Source organism: Aquarana catesbeiana, linkage group LG07, assembly GCF_042186555.1.
Source record: "Aquarana catesbeiana isolate 2022-GZ linkage group LG07, ASM4218655v1, whole genome shotgun sequence".
Classification (NCBI taxonomy): Eukaryota; Metazoa; Chordata; class Amphibia; order Anura; family Ranidae; genus Aquarana; species Aquarana catesbeiana.
This window is the reverse complement of record NC_133330.1, coordinates 216,778,290-216,804,516: the sequence shown is the minus strand read 5'-3', so window position 1 is coordinate 216,804,516 and position 26,227 is coordinate 216,778,290. Positions and strand designations below refer to the sequence as shown.

General features: G+C 44.9%; 1 protein-coding gene across 1 annotated transcript in view; it reads right to left on the bottom strand.

The window, feature by feature from the left end:
- DPH5 (diphthamide biosynthesis 5) overlaps positions 1-26,227 on the bottom strand; it is a 78,925-nt gene that overhangs the window by 38,246 nt on the left and 14,452 nt on the right. The window contains exon 3 of the mRNA XM_073593021.1: positions 11,141-11,249. Coding sequence (XP_073449122.1) covers positions 11,141-11,249 — 109 coding nt within the window. The remainder of the gene's footprint in view (positions 1-11,140; positions 11,250-26,227) is intronic.

The following is a 26,227-nucleotide window of genomic DNA, read 5'->3' as shown; positions in this document are numbered from 1 at the left end:
GTCAAATCATGTGTGTTTGACACCTTTTTCTCTATCGGCAAAATGACGAAAACACCATTTTTCGGCCTCCAAAATTTCAGTGCATCTCTACTTTATACTATTTATTAGGCAGAATTACAGCAATACCTTGGATTACGAGCATAATTCGTTCCAGAAGCATGCTTGTAATCCGAATCACTCGTATATCAAAGAGAGTTTCCCCATAAGAAATAATGAAAACTCAGATGATTCCTTCCACAACCACTGCTGGTGTATGCAGTACTGTATGTGGCCAGAGACGCCGGGGCGCTGGTGTATGCAGTACTGTAAGGCCAGAAATGCTGGGACGCTGGTGTATGCAGTACTGTATGTGGCCAGAAATGCTGGGGCGCTGGTGTATGCAGTACTGTATGTGGCCAGAGACGCCGGGGCGCTGGTGTATGCAGTACTGTATGTGGCCAGAGACGCCGGGGCGCTGGTGTATGCAGTACAGTATGTGGCCAGACGCCGGGGCGCTGGTTTATGCAGTACTGTATGTGGCCAGAAATGCTGGGGCGCTGGTGTATGCAGTACTGTATGTGGCCAGAAATGCTGGGGCGCTGGTGTATGCAGTACTGTATGTTGCCAAAGGTGCGGGTGCGCTGGAGAACTCTGAGACACTCGGGAACTGTTGACACTTCCGGGTGCTCCGACACACGTTACGACCGCCCCACCCAGTTAGGAGTGTCTCGGAGTTCTCGAGGGACCTCCTGCCACATACGGTAATATATACACCAACGGCTTGAGTCCTGCACGTTTTGCAAGATAGCACTTGCATATCAAGTCAGGATTACCAGGGTTACTCAGGTCAGTCAGGGTTACTCGTAAACCAAGTTATCACTGTACTTCAGAAACATACTTCACAGTGCTTTTAAGTCCAACTCCAGGTGAAGCGTCTGCACCACTTTTCAGCATGTTACACCCTAAATACTGGGGGAAAACATGCAACATGCTCCATAAGTGAACTTTGCCTTTAAATTACTGAGTACTGCTCATGATCTCTCTTTTTTTTTATTGTTTATAACACTCTCAGTTAAATTTTCAGGGCAAGCTTTCACCTGTTGAAAGGTAAAGCATCATGGACACTCAGCTTTTACAGTGGGAGATTACCATTGCCATAACTTTCCAAGTCTCTAACAAAGTATGGAGTGCCTTTCCAGGACATAAGGATAACCTTTTTAGTATAAAAATGATAATATCATATTTAGAGAGCTGTAAATCACCAAAAATTCCTAACAAACAGTTCCTAGGGTGTAAAATATTAGGTAAACCAAGGTCAGTGGAGAGAAACAAGTTCACTTCTGACCAGAAGGCAGAGACAAATGGGCAGCTCCACACACAGTGAAGAAAACTGGCAGTCCCTCCACATTCTCTAAAGCAAGTTGTCGATTCTCAAAGGCCCAGTCTGTGCAGCCTGACCAGAGTGAAATAGCTATGGTGAAATAGCTTTAAATGAATAATTTCATCCCTAGAGGATAGAACTGTCTTGCAGTAGCTTTGCTCAAATTCTGACCAATCTGACTCAGCAAAGAGGAAGTCTGGCGAGATCCATTTCAGCTGGCCCTGAGAATATCTAGGACAGGACTCAGCACAGAGCGATAAATAGTAGCTGGCTATCAATCTATTATAGCCTGAAGTGCGTAAAAGTTTTGAGGGAAGATACAGTGGTAGGATTTGTTAATTACTTAATTCATATGGTACGGAGATGTCAAAGTTAAACAGATATCGGGGAGAGGTCATCGGAAAAATAAATACGGGATTTAAAACAACCGTTGATTTTGATCCAAAGATATGTATATTAGGTTATTTATTATCCTTTTCCATATAACCTATGTAGAATTGGAGAATGAGGTTAATATTACAATAAGGAAGGAAAAATGTGTGTATAATAAAAGGGGTAATGCTGGGCTTGTAGGTAAGGATGACTTACTTACAATGTAGGACAAAGGTGAAAATAATGCTGAGGGGGCTTTCTTTGGCTCACATTATAGGAATGTTTTTTTTTATCCTTTTAAGTATAGGAAGACAGTGCGGATAAATAAAAATAGGATATTATTTTGATAGATAAAAGAAAAAAAGAACAGTGGTGTATTGATAATTAAATGGTGTATGTTAAATGTTGGGATAAATGTAGATGTGAGAGATTTATAAAAATAAAAAAAAAAATTTGCATGGGGATCCGACATGGCGAATTAGCCTCTCCGTATAGAAGCTTGAGGAGAGAAATCATTTCAAGTAGGTTTACCCTACCCATAGAGGCTTGGTTAAGATCTATCCATAGTCTAGTCTTGGTCCACAGGAGGGAATGACTAAATTAACCTTAAAAAGGAGGAGTACAGCCAAAGCTCATTTGGCTGTACTTCTCCTGTGGATCACAGGAGTAGTTTGTTCTGCACTCCTGTGACTCATTTTCAGCAGACAGTGGGCTGAAGTCCGCTGGCGGCTGAAGTCAGAGAGCCAGTCAAGGCTAGGGGACCATATGGTCGGGATCCACCCACATTTCTGGACCAGCACCTGGCTCAGCCTCCCAACGTCCTGCTGAGAGCTTGAGCCAGCTGCTGCTCCCGCCCCCTCCACAGCCCAGCTTTCAGTGATCGTGTGTGTGTGTGTGTGTGTGTGTGTGTGTGTGTGTGCGGGGGGGGTGTGGGTGTGTGTGTGTGGGGGGGGGGGGGGCAGAAAGGCGGTGAATGACAGTCACCAGCTCTCTGCTCACACAGCTGTGAGAACTGAGCGATCAGCAGTGTCTGACCGCTCGGTTCTCAGTGTTTGAGCCGGCGGGGGACCGATGCTGCATCCACCTAAGCAAGTATGATTCTGGAATAAAAACAAAACCATACTCTTCTTTTATGCATTATTTAAACTAAAGGCTAAAGCTGACCAGTTGGTCAATCAGAAATGAGCTCTGTGGGTGGCCCTGCCAACATCCTTTGAGCAATCAAAGGAGCTGCACAGAAAATCAAAAGGAGCTGGATGCTGTCAGCTGCCAGAATACAGCAGCTGCATCTGATTGGAAGCAGTAGTCGTTCGGGTATTCTGACAGCTGGCAACTGTGGCTGTCAGAACGCAATAAGACCAGCAAGAGATTTGTCCATCTATGCTGTATAGCGTGAATTTGTCAGATCCTCTTAGCCGGCTTAGACTGTTTTTAAATAAAGCTGGAAATACACTCGTAGATTTTTTATTTTATTTTTTTCAGAGGATTCTGAGAATTGCTTTTTTTTTTTCCACAGAAAAAAGGAGTCTAAAGTTAGTACAATCATTTCCCATTGTTATAAGGACAGCATTGTTTATGAGTCCATTTATGTTTTAAAGCTCTACTTGGGTGAAGTAAATATTGCCGGCATATATACTGTAAACTTCAATTTTAGCATTCCTTGACCTTGAACTGGTTTCCCCACTACAAAAACTTTCCAATCTGGTTGGCTTGATTTTTGTGTCATGTCTAGAGCTTGGAAGTAGAAATCTATACTGTCCTCCTATCAACAGGAAACACCTTTCCATAGCAAAGTATATTAGTATGTGAGCGAATATCACCCAGCCTGCCAGGGCTGTCTGTGGAGTTCTGTTTACCAGATGCTCACTGCAATCCTGCTGCTCTTCCCTCAATGTCAGGCTACAGGCAGACCACAATGACTCGTGACTGCTTACATTAGAAGACTAATTTATGGTTACTTTGGCACTGCCATTGTCCCCCGCAACAAGTCTTACTGCTAATTGTATTAACTACAAACCTGCTACATATCGTAATTACAAAATAGAATTATTTATGACTGCTACATTTGCATATTTGACATCCTGGATTCAATGGTTTCCTTATGATTGCTTTATACCAGGGGTGCTCAACAAGAACACGGGCCACTTAAGTGATTTGGTAAACATTTGCAGACTACAATGGTATTAAACGGTACAGAATTTCAATTACGGATATCACAATTAAGATTTTAAACCATCGGATCATCGGTTACCGTGGGACCAATCCCAGTTAGATGTTTACCCACCATTTAATCACAATCACAAAACGAAAGAGTGGATGACAGAAACACTCTATGTCTATTTCAGCTGTTGCAAAAGGAAAATGAAAAGAATTGTTTCCTATACTGCCCCCCATGCAGTGTATGTGATGTTTAATACACTGACCTTTTCCTCTTCCAGCTTCTGCTGGCACCGCTCACTAGGCTGCTAGAAAGGTCCCAGGGGAAGTGCACTTGGTATCAAATCACCTGGGACAGGAGCCGGGGCTACAAAAGCAAGCATCAGCTTATGCGGCCCCTGCTCCCTCCGTGGCCACCTGCTTCCACCACTGCCGGCACTGGCTCGATGCACGATGATGCTCTGGGTTGGCAGGTTGGCAACCTGTTGATCATGATCTGGGCTTGCCAGCCTCCCATCCCAAAGCAGGGGCATGCACTTTGCTTGTTTGAGATTGTGGGCCACATCAGAGGGCTCCGCAGGCCACAGATTGAGCACCCCTGCTTTATACTGCCAAGAGTAGCATATTTATCTATGCATAGAGAGAGCAAAGAGATTTAAAGCTGAACTCCAAGTAAAAAAAAAAAAAAAAAAAAAAAAAAAAAAAAACTCCCCTTGCAGTGGCAGCTCTCCCTGCAGTGAAAGGGCTAAATGCTCTTTTATGCCTAGAGCACCAGAAAAGTACTAGTAACTTACCGGTAACTGTCTTTCTGGGAAATCTTCCAAGACGGCACACCTGAGAGATGAGAGGCTCCTCCCCACAGGAAACACAATCAATCAACAGCTGTTTTAAGTCCACACCCTTCCCCTTGATCCTCAGTTTGTAGAGAAGTAACTCCTGAACCTGGTTCACAAGGGAAATCATTCCTCATAGGCACTCACCTTCTAGTGTTCTAAAATTTTTCCCTCCTCCAACGGGTGGGAAGTAGGCCTGCCGTCCTGGAAGATTTCCTAGAAAGACAGTTACCGGTAAGTAACTAGTACTTTTCTCAAGTCATCTTCCAGGACTGCACACCTGAGAGGATAATCAAGTACCTCAGGCCTACCTTAGGGTGGGACCACTGCAAGACCCTCTTGGCGAACCTCGGTTTTGCAGTAAGCTTTACCTTCACTCCATATGCTTGATGAAGGTATCTTAGCTGGATCATGCGGCTGATCTGCCGGTCTACTCCACCGGTGTCCCTGCCTTCTCTGCTTCGGATGCAGGATCTAGGTGGAGTGGGCTCTTAAAGATGGAATCAGAAAACATGTTAAACTTGTAGGTTATCAATGTTGCCTGTCACACATCTAACAACAATGGCCTATTCTGCCTATAGGTGCTGCTTAGAACCACTAAAAAGATTAATCGGAGACCTGTGTTGTAAGACAAGGACACTACATTGATCCATAAGGTGGCCTGTCTTAACACAAACCTGTCCGGGGAAATAAAACTGCCAAAAAAGGGGGGCCCCTGACAGACAACCCCTTTTTGTTCATTTTTATCTTTACGTCAGCAAAGACTGAAGGGAAACCTACTTAAGGGAAATAGATTAACAAAAACTTAATCCCTGGGTTTAAGGCATGCCCAATCTATAGTTTTACTTACGCCTGAGAGCCTAGTCAGGAGATTAACATCCATAGCAGGAGAAGAACACTCATTGCTACATCTAGTTTTGCTAGAAGGGCAAAATGAAGGCCATGCACCGAGCTGTAACCTATTTGGTCGGGTATACATCTTTATACTTCATCTTCAGGCCATAAAACTCCTCTGAACCAAACTTCCTAAGTTCTTATTAAACAGGGCGATTCATTATCGCCTTCCTCCAGTGACCCATAACTCTACTGAGCTTCACCCTAGGAAATGGCTCTGGCATCCCTGAATGTAAGGGGTCGAGGCTTTCTGACATGTGACATCTGCAGCCAGAACTCCTGGCCCTTCCACGGAAGAGAAGGCTGAAATACAAAAAAAATCATAGATTGTGGACATAGCACAATAGATGTAGACAGAAAGGACACAAGCATAGACAACAATGTTGTGTATCTGAGTGTGACTAGCTAAACCAAAATATCAAATATGGGAAGAGACCCAAATCTGAACCTCACAGTCTGGTTTTCTGATGAGCGGCCAATATGTAAGCATTAAGACACAAACACCTTAAATGCTGCGCATTTCTGAAGTGCAGCTAGCTAGGTCATAACTGGTAAATACAGAAAGGACGGGAACCCCCTTTTACAGTGGTGTTTTACTGATGTACAGTAAAACAAGGCCATAAAGAGAAGACAGAAAGACCCAAACTTCTATGTTGCGTATTTATGACGAACCACCAAGTACAGTTATAAGACAATCCTTCCTGTTATGCAGTTCTGTAGTGCAATTACATAGAACCAACAGAGAAAGAACACAAGCAACCTACAGCATTGTGTTTTTCTGAAGTGCCATAAGGTAAGGCAATATGAAACAGAAAGCACCAACAAGCTTCAATGTTGAGTATTTCTGCTGTGCAGCAACATAAAAACAAAGAAACAACAGACAGCCTTTACAGCTGCGATCTTTCTGGTCTACTGCAAAATAAGGCAATAACTCCACAATGAGTATTCCTGCTGCATTGCAAAACCTGAACCAGAAGGGACAGATAAGCTTAGGGTTCCCACACCCGTGCGACCTAACCTGCCACTTGTGACTGCAAGACGTATGAGAAGTCATATACTATATCTTCCAAAGGGTACCATTCGTGACTGTGCGACTCCAGGTCGCAGCGTCTCCAGCAGTCCCTGCTTATGGAACCACAGACCTCAAGATTACACAGGTCGCAGGAAAAGCAGCTTTCAGGTCGAGCAAACAAGGGGTCCCCATGCTGTGGCTCCCTGGAGGAGTGCAGCCAACAACCCCCTACTGTGTATACCTAAGAAACAGCAAGGAAGATCAATGAGAAACACCACTTACTGCTGTGCCTTTCTGATATACGGACAATAAGGCAGTAAATATAGGACATACAGGACACAAACAATGTTCAATCTTTGTGTATGTCTGATGTGTAGCATATACCAATACTGAGCAGAGATGCCATCACCCTCAATGTGTCTCCCTGCTGAGCAGCAAAAACAAATCAGAAAAAGAGAAACAACCTTCACTGTTGTGTCCTTTCTGATATGCAGCCAATAAGGCAGTAAATGTAAGGCATAAAGGACAGACAACCTTTAATCTTGTATGTGTCTGATGTGCAACAACAATCTTGAATAGAGACAGCACATCCATATTCAAGTGATTTGGCATGTGACTCAACATGTCAAATTGCATGCCTAAAATAGGCAGCCATTGCCGTTAATAGCACTGTCTGAATCAGCACGGGCCACTTTGTGGTGCTGCACTGATTACCAATGGCAGTATGTGTACTACCCCTGGCACAGGTTCAATTTTGTATTTTCCAACAAAATCAGGACCATCCATCTTCACTGCTGCCTTTCTGATAAGCAACCAATAAAGCAGTAATACAGGACCCACAGACAGGCCTCAATCGTGTATATCTCTGATGTGCAACAATCTAACAATTCTGAATAGAGGTAGCACATCCATATTGAAGCGATTTGGCATGCGACTCAACATATCAAATAGCATGCCTAAAATCGGCAGCTATTGCCGTTAATAGCACTGTCTGAATCAGCACGACGCCACCTTGTGGTGCTGTACCGATTACCAAAGGCAGTATATGTACTACCCCTGGCACAGGTTCAATTTGTACTTCTGTTATGGAGCCCGACAAATCAGGACCATCAATCTTTCCGTTGCCTTTCTGATAAGCCACCAATAAGTCAGTAATACAGGACACAAAAACCCCACAGACAGACCTCAATCTTGTGTAGGTCTGATGTGCAGCAATATAACAATTATGATCAGAAAAGTCATCACCAGACTCAATGATGTGCGTTTCTGACGTGCGGCACAAAACCAGAAAGTACAGACCACCTTCCCTGTTGTATTTTCTGATCTGTAGCCAAACAAAGCAGTACCTTTAGGCTATAAAGGACACCCAACAAGCTTCAGCAGAGATGTCACAAATCTCAATGTGTACTTTAGTTGTGCCACCAAACACCCCAGCAAGGACAAACCTTCACTACTGAGGTCTACTGGTGAGCAGCCAAGAAGGAGTCATGGTGTATCCCTTTATGAAATAACCAAACGGGTAATTTATTTCATAGGCATAGCCTGGGCTGTAGATACTAATCCTTCACCACCAGTGAAGGAACCAATCCTAAAATGGTTGGACAACTTACTATAGTAGCTGTTGTCCTACCTTACCTCCGTAGATTGAGCAAACGCTAGCCAGCTCATACACGGGTGGGGCTGATCAGTAACTAAAGTCTCAATGAGCCCAGCCCTAGAGACCAATTTAAGACCTCTAGAAAGGGTGGTTACCAGTTTAGCCTGGAGGTAAATAGCCACCTGCAGGGCTTAAAGAAGCAATCATATAGCCATCTAGCTCTTGCATATGTTTGCACAGAAAATCCTTAATCAAAGGATATAGGAAAACGATTTATGGTAAATCGCTTTTAGATCTGTCACTGAGTGGACTGTAGCCCAAACCAACAAAAGGTTTTTCTTACCTCCTGCATTAAAATATAACCACAATGTAAGGGTGGAGTGGGAGGTTGGAGCTTATGAAAAGTTTCCCATAGCAAGCAACCTCCAAAAGGAGGATCTGTCACAAGGGAACCCCTACTGTGCCACACAGAAGCTTGGTCCCTGCCACATTGTTGAAAGTTAGGTCAGCTTTTAAGCATCTTGGAGCAACTTTAAGCAGATTCCTAGCAGCTGGGCTAATAGGGCCAGATAACCTAGTGCACCTGCTGAGCAAGGGAGCTTACTCCTGAATCCTTCAACCATTGCACCATTAATAACTTGATCAGTGGTATACCTGGCCAGTAAGGAACTCTTTGTTCTACCAGGTCGACCTCTTTGCTATATTCACCCCTACTAATGTACCACAACCGGGTATGTAGGGAGAGGCTGGCAACCTACTGTTGTGGTAACCACAGTGTCTCTGCTATAAGAGGAAGCAGTGGCTGGTGGTTTTTAGCAGTAGCTTCTGGGCTATTTTATTTCTGGAGACCCCAGGTCCTGCACTGCACCACTCAGTAGATACAGGTGGAAGGGGAAAAAATGCCTTACCTACCTCTTTCCCATCTGAGGTGGTTTAGGCACACTCGATCCTCTGCACCACTTGTCCACCATACAGCATCTCTGATGTAAGAGGGAGCTGTGGCTGGTGTCTTTAGCAAAAGCTTCTGGGCTATTTGAATCCAGACCCCAGGGGAGATTATCTCAAATGCCCAGAAACCATCTGGCTGGGATTGGGGATTTTTGACTCACCGTTGTCGTCTTCCCCTTTTGCCACCAGGCTTGCTTTTCCATCCTTATAGTCCACACGCAAGGAGGATAGCCGCCAAAAAGTGCCCCCCCCCCCCCCCACAACTGCTTTAGGGAGCTGCAAGGTTAGGCTGTGTCCTGCACTGTCCAGTCAGTATATACACATGGGGGGTGGGGGGGCAATGCCGTACGTTCCTCATTCCCATCTGAGGTGTTTTAGGCAGACATTCACCATAGTGAACTGGTGCCTCCTCGAAAGGAGGATGTGGGCGCCTGCTCCTGCTGACTCTCAGCCTTCCTTTCTGGGTAAGAACGCGGGTCGTTCAGGCGGTGCCCTCCCCAGCAGCCCACGCGAGCTACCAGGGGCCCAGGAGTCAGGGGATATGATCCCCCTGGAAACAACCGACGGCCATCACCCCCGTCTGAACGGACGTCCGGACAGGTAAGGGGGGAGACAGGATAAAGGCCCGTGAAGTTCTGGGTACACCACTGTACCCAGGGGCCTTCAGCTCTCAGGGGGGCTTTCCCAGTTTCTGCTGCCCCCCCCCCCACGAGGAAAGGATAGGGGAACCCCCCGGGAAGGATAAATATATCCTGCCAAACCCAGAGGCTTCCCAGGCATTTGGTCTGGCTCCCAGGGGGAGACCACCAGCCCCAGGCTTCGGTCATCTGGAAAAAAACAAACAGTTTCGCTGTGTAGGGAGAAACACAATCAAAAAACTGAGGATCAAGGGGAAGGGTGTGGACTTAAAACAGCTGTTGATTGATTGTGTTTCCTGTGGGGAGGAGCCTCTCATCTCTCAGGTGTGCCGTCCTGGAAGATGACTTGAGAAAAAGAACTTTTAACTTACCTGTTTTAGCTTCTTCTTCACACTTCAGTAATCCCCACTGTGATGTCATCAAGCACAATTCAGCACCAATAGCCACGCACTGTATGTAAGGATGCTGAGAGACCACCCATAGACCAGAGAGCATAGGAGACAACTGAGCACCACCTGCTCCTGGAGCGAGGGATCAGGTAATTAAAGATGCTTTTACCTGTTCCCCTGGGCATAAAAAAGCATTTGCCCCACTGCAACGGGGTGGGGGTGTTTTCTCCAGAAACAGGATTTAAAGTGACTTAATGATTTGCCTCTAGGGTCAAAATAAAATATGTACTCCCTCCCCCCTCCAAGCAGCACAGAAGTACATGCTTTGCCTATAGTGTTAAGATAAAAGGTTCAACCTCCAGCAGAACATACCTACCTTCCCCTCACTTCAACAGTGCTCTGTTCATCCATCTGCCAGGAGTGAAATAATGTACCCAGTACTTCTAGGTATGGGTGAGAACGTGGCTTGGCTTGCTCCCCCATCTCCCATGCAACAGTACTAGGTGCCTCCTGATTGGCCAAGCGCTGTCACATGGGCACAGGAAGAAATCTATAGCCCTGTTTCAGCTCCAACAGGTTAGTTTGGAGCTTGTTTTTGATCTGGGTCTCCATTGGGGACAATTTCCCTAGTTTCTTGAACTACTACAGATACTTGTGGCATTTATTGATCTCACTACCACAGCTATTGATCTTTACATTTTTTTGTGTTCTTTACCCCAAATATACTTTTTTTTTTTAATTATTATTATTATACATATTTTCTTTTATTTTTTATTTGTATTTTTCTTCATTTTTTTTGGTTTGTCGTATTTTTTTTAAATATATTTAAGCTTCAGTTTTTCATTAGCAGGAGTGTTTTTGCACAGTTTTCCTTTTCGGAAAGCAGTAATACTAGAATTGTACATAGGTGATAAAGATTTTCTGAAACAAGCATGCTCACCTGAAGACCACAGCAACCCACAGCACTAAGTATAGAGGCATTATGTATGACACGGTACTGGATTCCGGCCTTGGCTGCTCGCAGTACCAGGTCACTGTGAGTTGTAGCCCTGCAGAGAGGAGGCAGAAGAGCAGACCCACCATTAAAATTCACATTTCATACGAATCAAAACAGCATACGTCATCATTACCAAATCACATTTTAAGAGTGGAAAAAAAAATATATATTTTTTTTTTACTACAAACAAAAAATCTGCTGCTCCCTCCAGAACCCCCAACCTAGATTTCACTATGTGTTTGACACCAGGGAGGCAACACACACAGTCCATTCACTGGATACACACACATACATAAGAACACCATACTTGCAATCCTCCCCACACATGTGGAATGTGCTGTGGCAGTCGGGCATGCCATGTGGGTGTTTTCCTGGCCGGGGTGGGGTCCCTTGCCTCAGCTCCGGAACAGACAACCATTTGGGGTCCCATCTTCCTCGCTGCCAGCCAAGTACAGTGTTTTAACTGACCTTTTACTTCTGTACCCAACTCCTGATGAATGGCAGATAGCCATGAAACAAGTCAAGTTTCCATGGGGTGCTCAGTCAAGCCTGGCTCACTACCTATTCACTGGCCCATATAAATCTTTTATACATTTAAATTCATTGAGTAGTATGTAACCACTCATGTGTATGTGCATCTATCTTACAGTAGCTCTTTTGCATATGGGTTACCAATGCCTGCTAATAGGAAATACCTTGTATTATACTTTATCAATAAATACTTAATAATATCTCTTATGTGCTGCCAAGTTGACAGATATATATATATATATATATCTTTCTCTATCTCTATTAGAGAGAGAGAGAGAGATAACATTAATGCCATGTGTATGTGCAGATATATGAAAATACTTTATCTGTTTTATATTATTGTTACAAATAAAAAATGTTTACCCACCACTCTACCTCCACAGGTAAATTGCCTCATTTAAAGTCCCACATTCCCTTTTCTGTTTACGTACTCGTACCCGGGATGGAGGTACATATAATGTGTCTCCCCTTCTTGTTTAACCTAGATCACATGGTCTCTACAGACTATTATGATTGAATGCCAGAAGGCTCAATTCACAACTCTTAAAGAGTTAGTTATCGTTTCAGAAAAAATAAATAAAAAATAAAATAAAAAATATGAAAAAAGGTGGATCAACACTCTAAACTCTTCATATCCCCCCTGGCCCCCGCTGCACTTACCTTCGTGGGTGCAACGGTCCTGGGGTTTGAAAACCCAATCACGGTGCAATTTTGCTGTGATTGTCATGTGGCAAAACTTGCCTTTAAAAATCTTGGGGGTACCTTGTTGCACAAAAAGGAGCAGGATCTTTTTTTGGGCGACAAACGCGCATAGGGCAGCCCACTGAACTGAATGGGCAGCCCTATGCGCCACATGCAGAAACACGTTTAAATCATGCTTTATAAATGCTTGTCCCTGCTATGTGAGATTTGAACAGGGCCTTAGTTGCTTTGGCCAGCGGTCACTCACTGATGTCTTCACATGGGCCAATAGACTTGCACTGTAAAAAGCATGCCAACGTATTACAAGGGGTTCCAAAAAAAAAAAAAAAAAAAAAAAAAAAAAAAACACAAATCCACCACAACGCACATGTGTTAATGTGGTGTGAATGGACCTTAAGCCCTCGTTCACACAGAGCCAAATGTCAAATCGCATGCCAAATCGGAGCCTATTGCTGGCAAAGGCACCATCCGAATCGGTGCGATGCCAACTTTGTGGTGCCGCGCCGATTCCTAAAAGCAGTTCCTATTCTACTTTTGGCGGCGCCGGGAGCGCTTTCAATAGACATCTGTGCATGAACAGATGTCTGTCAAATGCCCCCCCCCCCCCCCAAAGTTGGACTGAAATGCCAGTTTAAAATTACACAAATTCAGCTGAACTCGTACGACTTCAAACCCGCATTCAGTGTGAACCTAGGCTAAATCAGAGAGTTAGGCATTTGCTCACAGTAACTTCACAAGCCCTCTTCCTGCAAAACCCATGTCTTTAAATGTCACATCACAACACAGTTGCAGGCTGCAAATCAGATAAAATTGCTTTGTCGACACTTTTCATGAAATAACGGCGGGTTTATGGTTAAGGCCATAATAGTTTTGACTGGCAAATTCAGTGAAATGTTACAGCTAGACAATTCATTGTTCCAGCCCGATTCCCCGCAGACGTGTCCCATGACCCCTCCAGATACCACCAAATCCAACCACCTGCCCTCCATGATAATTGAATACAAGCAGGAGCCTTCCTTATGATAAAAGGATTCAAACATGTAAAGCTTTATTTATCTTCATCTGAACTGTTATTTAGAAACAGAATGGAGAAATCACATAGTATTAAAGCATTTATGTAACAGATTTCTTTTAACTACTGTAAAAATGACAGCTCCTGAGTGTTTTATATCGAGGAGGACAATAGTGATGACCTTGCTGTACATGAAAGCTCTCCATGTGTGGACTACAAAGTGACCAGCTATGTAGGGGGCCCTATCTATAATAATCACTGTAAAAAGACAGCTGAGACCACAGACTGCCTTAATTCCCCAAAGCGTCTCTATATTCAGATTATCTGTATAAAACAATCACGCTGCACTGGCAGATGTTCCCAATCTTTTCACACATACGGAACCATGAACATGGTGTGTTTATGGTATATTGTAGGATAGGTAGAAGCTAACTGCATAAGGTAAAGAGCAATACGCCTAATGCAACCCGACACTACAGAACTTAACTTTCATTGTCCTTTCTAGATTTGAAATGGAGCCAGAATAGCTGCCATGGGATACCCATCTTTACACAATAAATGTTATTAAAGCCACCTTATTACAGAACCCCCAACTGTCACCATATTAAATGTACTAGAGCAGTAGAATGTAAAGCCCCGTACACCACGATACGAAAAAAATCGGAAGTAAAATTTCGTACAACAAACGAACGATCTGCTGATTTTCGGATCGTTAGTATGGCGCTTTCGACAGCTGATTCCGAACTTCGTACAACAAAGGCTGGATGTGCAGAGTATAACATTTTTGTCAGATGCAAACGGAACATCCAATTTCCATTTAATTAGTGCGGTTTCTGTAAAAAAAAAAAAAAAAAAAAAAAAAAAATCGACTGAGCAAGACTGCGCATGCTCAGAAACGAGCGGACATCCGAAAATATGATCGCGTTTACGAGTCTTAAGATACAGCCATTAAATGGATATACCTGGTAGTGAGGAAAATCTGAAGTGCTGTGCTTACCAGGGACTGTTATGACAAAAAAATGACAGTACATTCTTTTTAGAAGTCAGTGAATTTTATCAGCAATATGGAACGTAGACAAAAACAGACAATTTATGAAACCGTTTTCATCAAAGAACAAAATCCAATTGCTATAGGTTACTGCACATCATATAAATCTCCCGAACTCGTTCAGCCAAACTTGCACGATTTCAAACCCACATTTCAGTCCGACTGCGGGTTCCTGCACAGATGTCTATTGAAATTGCCCCCCAAGTCACCAAAAGTAGTGCAGGAACTACTTTTGGGAATCAGTGCAGCGCGGCAAAGTCAGCGTCACACTGATTTGGATGTTGTCATTGCTGGCAATGGGTGGCGATTTGACATGCGATGTGAACGGGGGTTCACTGTTAGAAATCTGTGCATTCGAGAAAAGTTTTTCATTCGGCTCCTTCAAATTTTCTTGTTACTGCGGTCGAAAATGAACATCAGTTTGACCAAACTACTAATCAGAAAACCTAACAAAAGTTAAAAAGTGAAAACAAATTTCTACTGTTGAGTGGTCAGAAGTAGGCACAGATCAAAGTTTAGACTGCAGAGATTCATAGTCATAAACAATTTTTATCAGGAGTTATTAGTCTACCTTCATGTATATGTAACATATTTCCCTAGTTTTCAGTATTCTGGTGACAGGTCAAGTCTCAGTAACCCCAGGGGGGAGATTTCCTAAAACAGGTGCAGCTGTGCACGGTAGCCAATCAGCTTCTAACTTCAGCTTGTTCAGAGTTGTACCAGATTTTGCGCGCTCTGGTTTTAGTAAATATTCTCCTAATGGCCTGTACACACGATCCGAAAATCTGACGAAAAATACCGCTTTCGAATCCATCGAGCCGATCACGACAGTTCAGCAGATATTATCCCATTGGACAAACAAAGAATTTTCTCGTACGATACCAGATCGTACGATTTTCGTTTAATCAGTACAGTTGTCCTCCGAAAATACAATAGAAATACGCTACAACACATGACATCACTTCTGATATGTCGTACGAGAATTTATCACTTTAGTAACCTCTCTATTTTCTATATGCAACGCCGACTAGCATGCAAAAAAAAAAAAACGGGCAATCTGTCTTCCGATTTTCGGATTGTGTGTATGGGCCATAGGTGACCAGTGACCTCCCTGCCCCTGTGTATTCCTGCATGTTTAAACCACATGGACTGAGGTCAGTGCTGCTGTGAATAGGCCTGCAGACCACCAAGTCTCTTGGCTAGAATGTATACTAAGAAGAAGCAGGTTTGCACAGTCTCCTAATTAACGAATGACGAATTTCAATCCATCTATGGGCAGGCTGGTTGCACTAAAGTCCATCTATCAATAGACTTCAGTACAACCAGCCTGTTTTTTTTTTTTTCGTACAATAACTGCTACAGTAGCGGCAATCATTGTATTATGATGGCAAAACCCAATAGCACTGTGGGATGCATTCCCCCATTAAGACCCCTTTCAGATTGAGGCGCTTTTCAGGCGCTTTCATGCAAAAAAAAAAAAAAAAATCGCCTGAAAAGCTCACGAAAAACTTTTTCAATGAAAATCAATGAATGCTTTCACAATGGGGCAGTGCGGTGGCAGGGAGGTGAAAAAACGCCCCTCTGCATTAAAATTAATGGAAAGCTCTTCAAAAAGCGCCTGAAAGGCTCTTCAAAAGCGCTCAGTGTTTTACTGGCAGTTTAGAAGCGCCTCAGTGTAAAAGGGGCCTTACACTGCCTGTTGATGAGGGAAGCAAGCGATTTCCTTTCCTTCAACCTGGGGTTGAAGTAAATAAAGCTGCATAATCAATGGCCAGCCTAAGGCTAAGTATTTGCTATATGAATTCATTCATATTTTAAGTACACACTGGGGTTTATTTACCAAAGCTGGCGAGTGCAAAATCCAGCTCACTTCTGCATAGAAACCAATCGGCTTAAGCCTCGTACACATAATCCGATTGTTGGCCAACCGAGCATCCGATTTTCGTCTTCAGGGCGTGTGCCAGGATCTTGTCTAGCATACTAATGTTACACAATTGTTGTGACACAAACGTAGTGACGTACTACGAGGAATTTCAGCTCTTGAGCCCCACCGTTTGGGCCCCGTCTGCTAATTTCGTGTTTGGTGAGCACTGATTCCGATCATGCAGGTTTGTACTTTCAATTTTTGTTTGATGGACTTGTGTACTGACCATACGAAAATCAGACAACAGACCGCTGTCCACCGAAAATGCACTAGCCTGAAAGTTGGAAAACAATTGTCTGAAGGAGCGTACTAACGATCAGATTTTAGGACAACAGTCTGTCATCACACAATTCCCTGCCAACAATCGGATCGTGTGTGTACGAGGCTTTACAGGTTTTGTTGTCAAAGCTTAGTTAAACAAGCTGAGGTTATAAGCTGTTTGGCCACCATGCACAGCTGCACCAGATTCTGAGTGCTCCAGTTTTAGTAAATCTCCCCCAATGTCTTTTGTGGTCAAATTTGTATAAAGCTTATAGTAATAAAAAGATATTGTGGTTTTTGACCTATTAAGTAGTTGTTGCACACTCACTTGCTAGTTTTTTTTTCTCCTCCCTTTCTCTACATACCTGGCTGAGATGTTTTGGCACGAATAATACCTAGCCCCGACATACTTAAAATTTCAAAGGGTACCACAAAAAGAAAAAGAAATGGCAGAAAAAAAAAAACAAAATTGCCAGAATTGTGATACAAACAACCAAATCATGTGGTGGAGGGGGATTATGGTTTGGGGAAGTGTTTCCTAGGTTGGGCTTGGCCCTTTAGTTCCAGTGAACGGAACTCTTAAGGCATCAGCATACCAAGACATTTTGGATAATTTCATGCTCCCAACTTTGTTGGGACAATTTGGGGATGGCCCCTTCCTGTTCCAACATGACTGTGCACCAGTGCAGAAAGCAAAGTCCATGGATGAGCGAGTTTGGGGGTGGAGGAACTTGACTGGCCTACACAGAGTCCTGACCTCAACCAAAATTAGAGCGGAGACTGCGGGCCAGGCCTTCTCGTCCACATCAGTGACTGACCTCACAAAATGCTCTTCTGGAAGAATGATCAAACATTCCCATAGACACACTCCTAAACCGTGTGGACAGACTTCCCAGAAGAGTTGAAGCTGTTATAGCTGCAAAGGGTGGGCAACTCAATATTGAACCCTACGGACTAAAACTGGGATGCCATTAAAGTTCATGTGCATGTAAAGGCAGGTGTCCCAATACTTTTGACAATATATAGTGTACATAACTGGTTTATAAAAATACATTTAAACACATATAACTGGATATTGTCTTTTTTATATCCAAGGAGATAAGGTTTAAAAATGATGGTAATATGCTAAATGAAGTGAAAATTCTTTCAATCGCTTGTGGTTCACTAGAACATAAAATGATTGAAAATCTAAAAACTGTTTTGAAGATTAATTGTATAATTTTGGGCAATACCAAAACCCACAGCTGTGATGTACACTGACAACAAAGAGAAGATCTGTAAAGGCTTCACTGCCTGATCTTGGATAGCGATAAAGAGAACGTCCCTTAGGAGGATCAATCATGAAGGAAACCTCCATAGACAAGGCAGATTAATGAGTCTTCACAAATGACTGGTAATGATGTTTTAAAAATCCCCGGAGTATCTCTGGAGAGGGAATTAAATGAAGCCAAGCCACTCCTGATGCCATTATAAATCTTGACACAGCAGATTCCTTAAATATGCCAGAGACTGGCTACAAATAATGATATTTATGAGCAAAAATGTGTATCAGGGGTAGGCAACCCCCGGAACACCAAGCCTCTTTTGCCGGCACTCAACTCCCTCCCCATCAGCAGAGCAGCACAGGGAAGTGTCAGTGAGACTCAAATGCATTCCAATTTCAGAATTGCCCACACCACACCTGCACTGAGGGAAAGGCACTGTGCCCCACACATTGTAAAAGATGGGAAACGTTGTTTGGTTCTCTAACTTTGCTGTAGCTGCAATCATCAGATTTTGTTATGGGGAAGAGATTGGGTGCAGTTCTGCTAGGGGGGGCGGCCCCTGTTTCCAGGAGGAGGACTGTCATTGGCCACTGCTAAAGCCAATCACAGTCTTGCTAGCTCTGCCCACCATTTGGAGGTTGGCACTTGGTTGCCACTACCAATCTCAGAAAGAAGGGATTTCATTGTGATGGAGAAAACCACATTTAGGTGACAGTTTGTAGAAATACTGTTGAGCTTCTGGGAACTTTGTTGAAATTACTCCTGAACCTTTGCGTCACTTACTACTGAACCCTTGCACTCTGTGTCCCTTTAAGCCACAGCCAGTATTCAGCACAATGAAAATCACACCCAACTTTTGCTGTGCCGTACTTTTTCTCAGCTCCCGGGGGGCCCAACTTATGATCCTGCACACAGGCCCACTGCTTTCAGAAAATGCCCCTGACCTGAGCTCATCATTGCACATCCATTCCAGGTGCTTGTATGTGACATCACATACATCACATGCATCCAGACCACGTGCTTGTATGTGATGTGAGAGGTGGATCAGCAGGATGAGTGTGCCAGGACAGGTAGATGTGTCTCATATCTGCGTCCTTTCACCACTCTGCATATCACAGATGAGCAGGAGGGTACAGCGGTGAGGCAGATGTGCAGGTAGGTAGAGTAGTGGAAGATATGAGAAGGGGGTTCAGTGTTGGGCCAGAAGAGCAGGGGGGTAGAGCAGTGGGGCAAATGTGAAAGGGTGTATTGGTGGAGCAGAAGAGCAGGGGGTTACAGCGGTGGGACAGATGTGCAGAGGGTTACAGCGGTGGGGCAGATGTGCAGAGGGTTACAGCGGTGGGGCAGATGTGCAGAGGGTTACAGCGGTGGGAAAAATGTGCAGAGGGTTACAGCGGTGGGAAAAATGTGCAGAGGGTTACAGCGGTGGGAAAAATGTGCAGAGGGTTACAGCGGTGGGAAAAATGTGCAGAGGGTTACAGCGGTGGGACAGGTGTGCAGAGGGTTACAGCGGTGGGACAGGTGTGCAGAGGGTTACAGCGGTGGGACAGGTGTGCAGAGGGTTACAGCGGTGGGACAGGTGTGCAGAGGGTTACAGCGGTGGGACAGGTGTGCAGAGGGTTACAGCGGTGGGACAGGTGTGCAGAGGGTTACAGCGGTGGGACAGGTGTGCAGAGGGTTACAGCGGTGGGACAGGTGTGCAGAGGGTTACAGCGGTGGGACAGGTGTGCAGAGGGTTACAGCGGTGGGACAGGTGTGCAGAGGGTTACAGCGGTGGGACAGGTGTGCAGAGGGTTACAGCGGTGGGACAGGTGTGCAGAGGGTTACAGCGGTGGGACAGGTGTGCAGAGGGTTACAGCGGTGGGACAGGTGTGCAGAGGGTTACAGCGGTGGGACAGATGTGCAGAGGGTTACAGCGGTGGGACAGATGTGCAGAGGGTTACAGCGGTGGGACAGATGTGCAGAGGGTTACAGCGGTGGGACAGATGTGCAGAGGGTTACAGCGGTGGGACAGGTGTGCAGAGGGTTACAGCGGTGGGACAGGTGTGCAGAGGGTTACAGCGGTGGGACAGGTGTGCAGAGGGTTACAGCGGTGGGACAGGTGTGCAGAGGGTTACAGCGGTGGGACAGATGTGCAGAGGGTTACAGCGGTAGGACAGATGTGCAGAGGGTTACAGCGGTGGGACAGGTGTGCAGAGGGTTACAGCGGTGGGACAGGTGTGCAGAGGGTTACAGCGGTGGGACAAATGTGCAGAGGGTTACAGCGGTGGGACAAATGTGCAGAGGGTTACAGCGGTGGGACAAATGTGCAGAGGGTTACAGCGGTGGGACAAATGTGCAGAGGGTTACAGCGGTGGGACAGATGTGCAGAGGGTTACAGCGGTGGGACAGATGTGCAGGGGGTTACAGCGGTGGGGCAGATGTGCAGGGGGTTACAGCGGTGGGGCAGATGTGCAGGGGGTTACAGCGGTGGGACAGATGTGCAGGGGGTTACAGCGGTGGGACAGATGTGCAGGGGGTTACAGCGGTGGGACAGATGTGCAGGGGGTTACAGCGGTGGGACAGATGTGCAGAGGGTTACAGCGGTGGGACAGATGTGCAGAGGGTTACAGCGGTGGGACAGATGTGCAGAGGGTTACAGCGGTGGGACAGATGTGCAGGGGGTTACAGCGGTGGGGCAGATGTGCAGGGGGTTACAGCAGTGGGGCAGATGTGCAGGGGGTTACAGCGGTGGGGCAGATGTGCAGGGGGTTACAGCGGTGGGGCAGATGTGCAGGGGGTTACAGCGGTGGGGCAGATGTGCAGGGGGTTACAGCGGTGGGGCAGATGTGCAGAGGGTTACAGCGGTGGGACAGATGTGCAGAGGGTTACAGCGGTGGGACAGATGTGCAGAGGGTTACAGCGGTGGGACAGATGTGCAGAGGGTTACAGCGGTGGGACAGATGTGCAGAGGGTTACAGCGGTGGGACAGATGTGCAGAGGGTTACAGCGGTGGGACAGATGTGCAGGGGGTTACAGCGGTGGGACAGATGTGCAGGGGGTTACAGCGGTGGGACAGATGTGCAGGGGGTTACAGCGGTGGGACAGATGTGCAGGGGGTTACAGCGGTGGGACAGATGTGCAGGGGGTTACAGCGGTGGGACAGATGTGCAGGGGGTTACAGCGGTGGGACAGATGTGCAGAGGGTTACAGCGGTGGGACAGATGTGCAGGGGGTTACAGCGGTGGGACAGATGTGCAGGGGGTTACAGCGGTGGGACAGATGTGCAGAGGGTTACAGCGGTGGGACAGATGTGCAGAGGGTTACAGCGGTGGGACAGATGTGCAGGGAGGTACAGTGGTGGGACAGAAGAGCATGGGGGTACGGCGGTGGAGAAGATGTGCAGTGAGGTACAGAAGAGCAGGGTGTTACAGTGGTGGGTCAGATGTGCAGGGGGTTACAATGGTGGGGCAGATGAGCGGGGGGGTACAGTGATCTGAGGTGTAAAGGTGCATGAATAGGGGCTGCTCTGAGGCATGAGAGTGCAGGATGTTAATTTCTCACTATTACTCAAGTAGTTTACAGCATTTACTTTATAAAAAATCCTTTTCGTGATTGAGAGTGTGAAGTTTACATTTTTTTTTTGTTATAAAATCGGCGCTCTCGATTTCTTTGAAAACATTTTTCGGCACACTGTGCTCAAAAGGTTGCCCACCCCTGAGCTACATTGTCAACATTATTGGATTTTTCACGATCAACAGACTCTACAGAAAAACACATACATTAATTCTGCATTTCCTGCTGGGTTTACGTGTGGTTAGAGTCAGACAATGTGAAAAACAGGGACAGTTATAATTAATGTTGTAAACATTTTAACATTAAATTAGGTTAAAAATAGCAATGGTAAAACTACATGAGGAACCCCCCACCCAGGACTCTGCCACAACGGGGACTCTAGCTATTCCATTCAAAAAGAATTGTGTCTTTTGTTTAAATGAACCTGTTTAAGGAGACTTGCCCCCCCAAACCCCAATAGTAATAGTTTCACTCTCATCTAACCCCAACACCTTTTTCCATGTGGCCTCAGAATCTTCAAGGTGTGTTTAACCACTTATGGACCGGGCCTATTTTTCAAACTTGTTTACAAGTTAAAATCTTTTTTTTTTTGCTAGAAAATTACGTAGAATCCCCAAATATTATAATTAATATATATAGTTTAGACACCTTATAGAATAAAATGGTAGTCGTTGCTTTTTTCTATATTGTGAAAGATAATGTTACGCCGAGTAAATGGACACCCAACGTGTCATGCTTCAAAATTGCGCCCGCTCGTGGAATGGCGACAAACTTTGGCACTTAAAAATCTCCATTGGCGACATTTAAAAATTTCTACTGGTTACCAGTTTTGAGTTACAGAGGGGATCTAGTCATGGAATTATTGCTCTCGCTCTAATGATCATGTCGATACCGCACGTGTGGTTTGAACATCGTTTTCATAGGCGGGCACGACTTACTTGTGCGTTCGCTATTTTTTCACTTTTTTTTTTTTTTACTTTTACACTGTCCTTTTAAAAAAAAAAAAAATTTGGGTCACTTTTATTCCTATTACATGGGATGTAAACATCCCTTGTAATAGAAAAAAAGCACGACAGGACCTCTTTAATGTGAAATCTGGGGTCAAAAAGACCTTAGATCTCACATTTACACTTAAATGCAATCAAAAAAATAAATAAATGTCTTATCTTTTCTTCTTCAAAAAAAATTCCCCTTAAGATCATTGGGCGGAAGTGACGTTTGACGTCGCTTCCATCATCCAATGTTATGGAGACGAGTCGGGGTCATCTTTCCCTCACTCGGCTACAGGCCTGTGAGGGGATGGGATCGGATCGTCTCTGCCACTACTGATGGCTCCGGTAAGCGGTGGAGAGGACCGGAGCGTGGCGGGAGGGGCACCTCTCCTGCTGCCAATAAAGGTGTTCAAGTGGCGAACCTGCCGTAGAGACCGCTTTTATCTGAAAGCAGACCGCCCGCCATTTAAGAAGATACCGGGGTTATGGCAGCCATCTGCTTCCATAACAACGTAATTCCACGTCAAAGTACTGACGTGTAATGTCGGTGGGCAGTCCCTAAGTGTTTAAGGTGGTTAGATGAGACTAAAATGGATTTATTTGGTCTCAACACCAAATGATATGTCTGGTGGAAATCCAATACAGCTCACCATCCAAATAACACCATTCCTACAGTAAAGCATGGAGGTGGTAATATCCTGTTATGGGGGGGTTTCTCCGCAACAGGGACTGGAGCACTTGTCAGGATAGAAGAAAAATGGATGGGGCAAAATACCATCAAATTCTTGAGGAGAACCTGCTGCCCTCTGCCAGAAAGTTGTCAATGGGAAGAAGGTTTACCTTCCAACAAGACAATGACCCAAAGCACACAGCAAAAATGACCACACAGTGGTTGAAGGAGAAAAAAGGTGAATGTCCTTGCATGGCTTAGTCAGAGCCCAGACTTAAACCCCATTGAAAATCTGTGGAATGACCTGAAGACTGCAGTCCACAAACGGTCACCATCAAAATTAACTGAACTTGAGCAGTTCTGCAAAGAAGAGTGGGCAAATATTGCAAAGTTTATGCCGCCTACACACGAGCGGACTTTACAGCATACTTGGTCCTGCGGACCGGAGTCCGTCGGACAATTCGATCATGTGTGGGCTCCAGCGGACTTTTTTTCCCCAAAAGTTCGACGGACCTAGAAATGAAACAGGTTTCAAATCTTTTCGACGGACTCGAGTCCGGGCGAAAAGTCCGCTCATCTGTATGCTAGTCCGACGGACAAAAACCGACGCTAGGGCAGCTATTGGCTACTGGCTATGAACTTCCTTGTTTTAAATTTAAAGATTTTTATTATTATAAAAATGTTTTCATAGAAATACAAAATACGATACAGATTGTTGAAGAATACAAAGATAGGCTGTCAATCCACAGTTCTCTTGAAGGAACAGAGTTTCAAAAGGCATAACAAGCAAAGAAAGTGAAAAAAAAATTAATAACTCTACTTTCTGTGAGGAGAGGAGAAACCATAGATCCTCCGTGGTGGGAGGGCCGTCCCCCTCTAGACACCCCAACTGGGTACTAGCTGTGTCAAAGCGAGGGAAGCAGCACCCCCCTCCCACAGGTTCACCATTGTACATATCTTAGGGGCTATCTAACCCCTACCTCTCCCTACGGTTTAAACAGAAATCATTGTTATAACTATATCAACTTTAACATTGTACTTCTGATTCCATTTGAAGCATGTTGAAATATAACTTTCAATAAAAAAAAAAAAAAAAAAAAAAAAAAAAAAAGGATTAATAGCCCGGAGAAAGTAATTACGTTCCTCAGTTATGTGCTGTATGGATCACTGGGTCTGCAATGGAGGGGCCACCTGGTCCGCACCGCCCGGGGGACCCCTGTTGTCCCGTCAGCAGAACCGACAGCTGACCCACCAGAACATCCCTCAGAAGGTATTTCATATCAAAAAGAGTTGTGAGAGTACAAGGGACTAGCACGTCCCTGAAGGAAAAGAGAGAAAACGTGTTAAAAGAAGGAAGAGCAGACGGGAGGGGGTGTAGTGTCACGGGCCCAGTATATTTCTGTCTGCACCAGGCTCCATTCCAGGCAGGAGCGGGATATTACAATAGATTGCCCACGGTTCCCAGGTAGCTAGATTTAATTTCAAATTTCAAATTTATCCAGCAGCTTTGCCACGATCTTCTCCTGGGACATTATCCATAAAACTTTTCTCTTACAGCATTGGAATGACACTGTAGGTCTCTTCCATGCTTTAGCTATAGTAAGCTTGGCACCCAGCAATATGAAGAATGCAAGAGTTTGAGAATTTTTATCTAAATTTGGTATAGTGTAATTAAGCAAGGCTATGTAGGGGTTAGGAGCCATCGAAACTTTCAGTATAGTGCCGATGGTTCGGAATATTTTCCTCCAGAAGGGTCTGATACGGGGGGCAGGACGAACTTCCTTGTTTTAGTCCGGTCGTACGTCATCACGTACGAATCCGTCGGTCTTTGGTTGATCGTGTGTAGGCAAGTCCGTTCATTCGGAAAGTCCGTCGTAAAGTCCGTTGAAAAGTCCGCCGGACAAAGTCTGCTGTAAAGTCTGGTCGTGTGTACGCGGCATAAGATGTGCAAAGTTAGTAGAGAAATATCCCAACAGACTAATTGCTTTAATTAAAGCAAAATGTGGCCCAACAAAATACTGACATAAGGGGGGTGATCCTTTTTCCAACTCAGTGATTCTGTTTTTGATTTTTTTTTACATGATGTTTTTTTCACTTGGATGTTATAAATTGCACAAATAAATACAGCTGGATAATACAAAAACTGTCTGTCTTAATTTCAGGCTGCAAAGCAACAAAATGTGATTATTTTAAAAAGGGGGTGATTCTTTTCTATACCCACTGTATATTTACCACCAAGTCAGTAATGGTTACAGCAGAATGGCACGTGGCTGAACAAAGAAATAATCCACCATTTCTAGAAGCAGTTTAGATTTTTCCCATTGGCCACTCCATGATAACCTGCTTTAGGATTTATTATCCTCGTTCTGAGGTTTGGAAGTTGTGGTTTCATATAAAAATATCAGACAGTTAGGCCCCGTTCACAGAGGCAGCCAGAGAGCAAGTTGCGCTTTTGAAGGGAACTCAGGGCTGTACACATGGTGCGGCCACAATGCTTTGCGTCACAGCCAATGTTAACTGGTAGCAGGTGGTACCACTGGTTCAAGTGAATGGGGCCGCATTGCCTCTAAAAAAAGCAACCCATAGTGAATTGCCTTTCAGAGGAGTGGCAAGGGTTGCGGTGTCCTTACACCACAACTGTTACAGATTGAAGGATGAAAATAACATATCGCCTACAAAATGAAAGATTTTAAACCTACATTTTTCTTTTTTAAAATAACAAAACATGTAACGTATCTGCCCTGTGCCACATTGGCGCTCCTCTCCCCTGCTGAGTGCCCCCATAGCAAGCCAGTTGTTTTGGGGGCATTTGTGTGTCTCATGATACACAGAGCACAGCTTGGCCCTGCCCCTCTCCTCGCTAACTGTGATTGACAGCCATAGGAGCCACTGTCTGAGCCTATGAGGAGGGAGAGAGCCACTGCTATCGTGCACAGCACTGGATCGAGACGGCTCAGGTAAGGGGGTGGGGCATTAAGGTAAAAACTTAGCTTTACAACCACTTTAAAGAATATGTTAACCCAACATTTCATATTCCTGATAGGGGTCTGTTACTATCTACATGTATTAA